Raw genomic sequence first — 2,128 nt, forward strand, 5'->3', positions numbered from 1 at the left:
TTGCCACAGATTTACCTCAGTTTTGACTTTCGAGCTGCCTTGCGCGCTGCCCCTTGCTTGCGCGCCAGCTTCCTGCTTGCGCGCCGCCTTCCAAGCCTCTCAACCATGATGGCTATGCAGACGCCAGAAAGTGTAGATGCGCGCCTCCTCCTCGCAGATATACCACCGCTCCCACCGCCGCCGCACGCACCAGCGTCCAATCAATGGATGCCAAACTCTCGCACTCATAGGCCGCCGCCGCGCAAGAGCCTCGAGTTCAACCCGCAGCTCTTCCTGCTCATGATCATCGCTTGCTGCGCGTGCGCGCTCGTAGCCATCGGCGTCGGCGTCGCGGTCGTCGGCGCGCGACGCCTCGGCGCGCTGCAGCGGAGCATCGAGGCCGTCAACGACAACTTCCTGGCGACAAAGCTCGCCCTAGACGCGGTCCTGCCGGCCATGGCGCAAAACACGTACGAGCTCTGCGCCGTGGCGCACCCCATGGGCGCGGAGGCGAAATGCACTGCGCCCGCGGACCCCTGATCATATGCAAATCTGTAACTTACCCGCCTGTACCGTCCTCACGGGCTCGCCGGGGGCGACGCGGCGTCCTCGTCGAGGCCGCCGCCGCCGCCGAGGAGGAGGCCGTTGAGCTGCTCCTCGCAGCGGACCTGGTGCTCGCGGGAGAACGCGTGCTCGCGCGCGAGGTCGTCGACGGCGTTCGTGAGCGTGATGCGCGCGTCCTCGGTCTTGGCCTCGTGGTCGCCGAGGCGCTGGTCGAGGCGCGCGCGGGCCTCGCGGTCGTTCGACGCGGCCGCGGCCGCGTCGTCGCAGCGGAGCTTGAGCTCGACGGCGTACGCGTCCGCGGACGCCTTCGCGGCCGCGAGCTGCTCCTCGCAGCGCGCGAGGCGCTCGCGCAGCGCGTCGCCGCGCGCCGCCTCGTCGTCGAGCTTGGCCTCGGAGCGCTGGAGCCGCGACCGGAGCTCGTCGACGACCGTCGCGAGGTTCGAGCTCTCGCGCTCCGCGCGCGCGGCGACGCGCTCGCAGCGCTCGCCGAGGTCGCCCGCGGCGAGCCGGAGCTTCTCGTCGCCGTCGTCCCACTTGCGCCGCTGGTGGCGCACCTCGTCCTCGAGCACGCGGAGCCGCGCCTCGGCCTTGGGGTCGAAGCCCGCCGGCGCGGCGCCGCCGCCCTCGGGCGCGGCGAGGCGCGCGGCGGCGAGCGCCTCCTGGGCGGACCGCTCGGCGGCGTTGGCCCGGGCCTCGGCGACGATCAGGCGCTGCGCGAGGCCCGTGAGCTCCGCGCGCGCCTTGGCCTCGGCGTCGTCCTTGGCGCGCGCCGCGCGCCGCTCGGCCGCGTCCGCGCGCGCCTCGGCGCCGTCGCGCGCGGCCTCCAGGCTCCCGACGCGCGCGCGGAGCTCGCCGACGGCGCCGACGCACTGCTCCAGCGCCTGCATGACCTGGCGCTGCATGCCGTTGCTGCCCCAGCGCTCCAGGTTCCCCGTCCCGAAGATCTGGTCGTTGAGCGCCGTCGCCGCCGTGACCTCGGAGAAGTGGTGCAGCGCCGCGTCGCGCTGGTACCCGGACTTGACGGGCACGCGGCTGTTCAGCAGGTCCAGCGCGCTCGCCGTCGACGGCGCGTTCATCGTGTTCCGGCAGCCGTTGCTTGTTACGCGCGGGGGGCAAGCACGCGAAGTGCTGTCGCATTGAAGATTGCCGTGGACCTCTGCGAAGCGGCCCAAACCGACGTCCGCGCTGCTGCGTGCACTTGGCGCGCGGACGTCGAAACCATCGAAACCATCGACGATGGACGGCCTCCAGAAGCAGCTCGAGCGCGCCATGGCCTCGCAGAACTACGGCGAGGCGCTCGTCGCCGTCGACGCGCTGAAGCGGGCCCTCGAGTGCGCCGAGTCGGAGGCCTCGGCGTCCGAGGCCCTCGACGACTCGGAGGCGTTGGGCCCGTCGACGAGCGACGGCGCGTCGGAGACGGAGGGCGACGGCCGGTCCGGCCGGCGCGCGCGGCTCCGGCCCGTGGCGTCGCTCGTCGTGTCGCCCGTCGCGGCGCCGCGCGAGCGGCGGCCGCGGCTCCCGAGCGAGGAGGTCGTCGAGGAGCGGTCCCTCGTCGTGTCGCCGGGCAAGGCGTCGCGCGACGACG

At 73.1% G+C, this 2,128-nt stretch overlaps 1 protein-coding gene across 1 annotated transcript in view; it reads left to right on the forward strand.

Moving 5' to 3' along the window:
• Positions 1 to 1,779: 1,779 nt before the first annotated feature.
• The window catches only part of AURANDRAFT_65786 (hypothetical protein), a gene marked incomplete at both ends in the record, with an annotated part of 3,042 nt that continues 2,693 nt past the window's right edge, over positions 1,780 to 2,128 (forward strand). Inside the window, one exon of the mRNA XM_009040810.1 lies at positions 1,780 to 2,114. Within this exon, the coding sequence (XP_009039058.1) occupies positions 1,780 to 2,114 (335 nt within the window). The remainder of the gene's footprint in view (positions 2,115 to 2,128) is intronic.

This window comes from Aureococcus anophagefferens (genome assembly GCF_000186865.1).
Source record: "Aureococcus anophagefferens unplaced genomic scaffold AURANscaffold_17, whole genome shotgun sequence".
In the NCBI taxonomy this organism is placed as follows: Eukaryota; class Pelagophyceae; order Pelagomonadales; family Pelagomonadaceae; genus Aureococcus; species Aureococcus anophagefferens.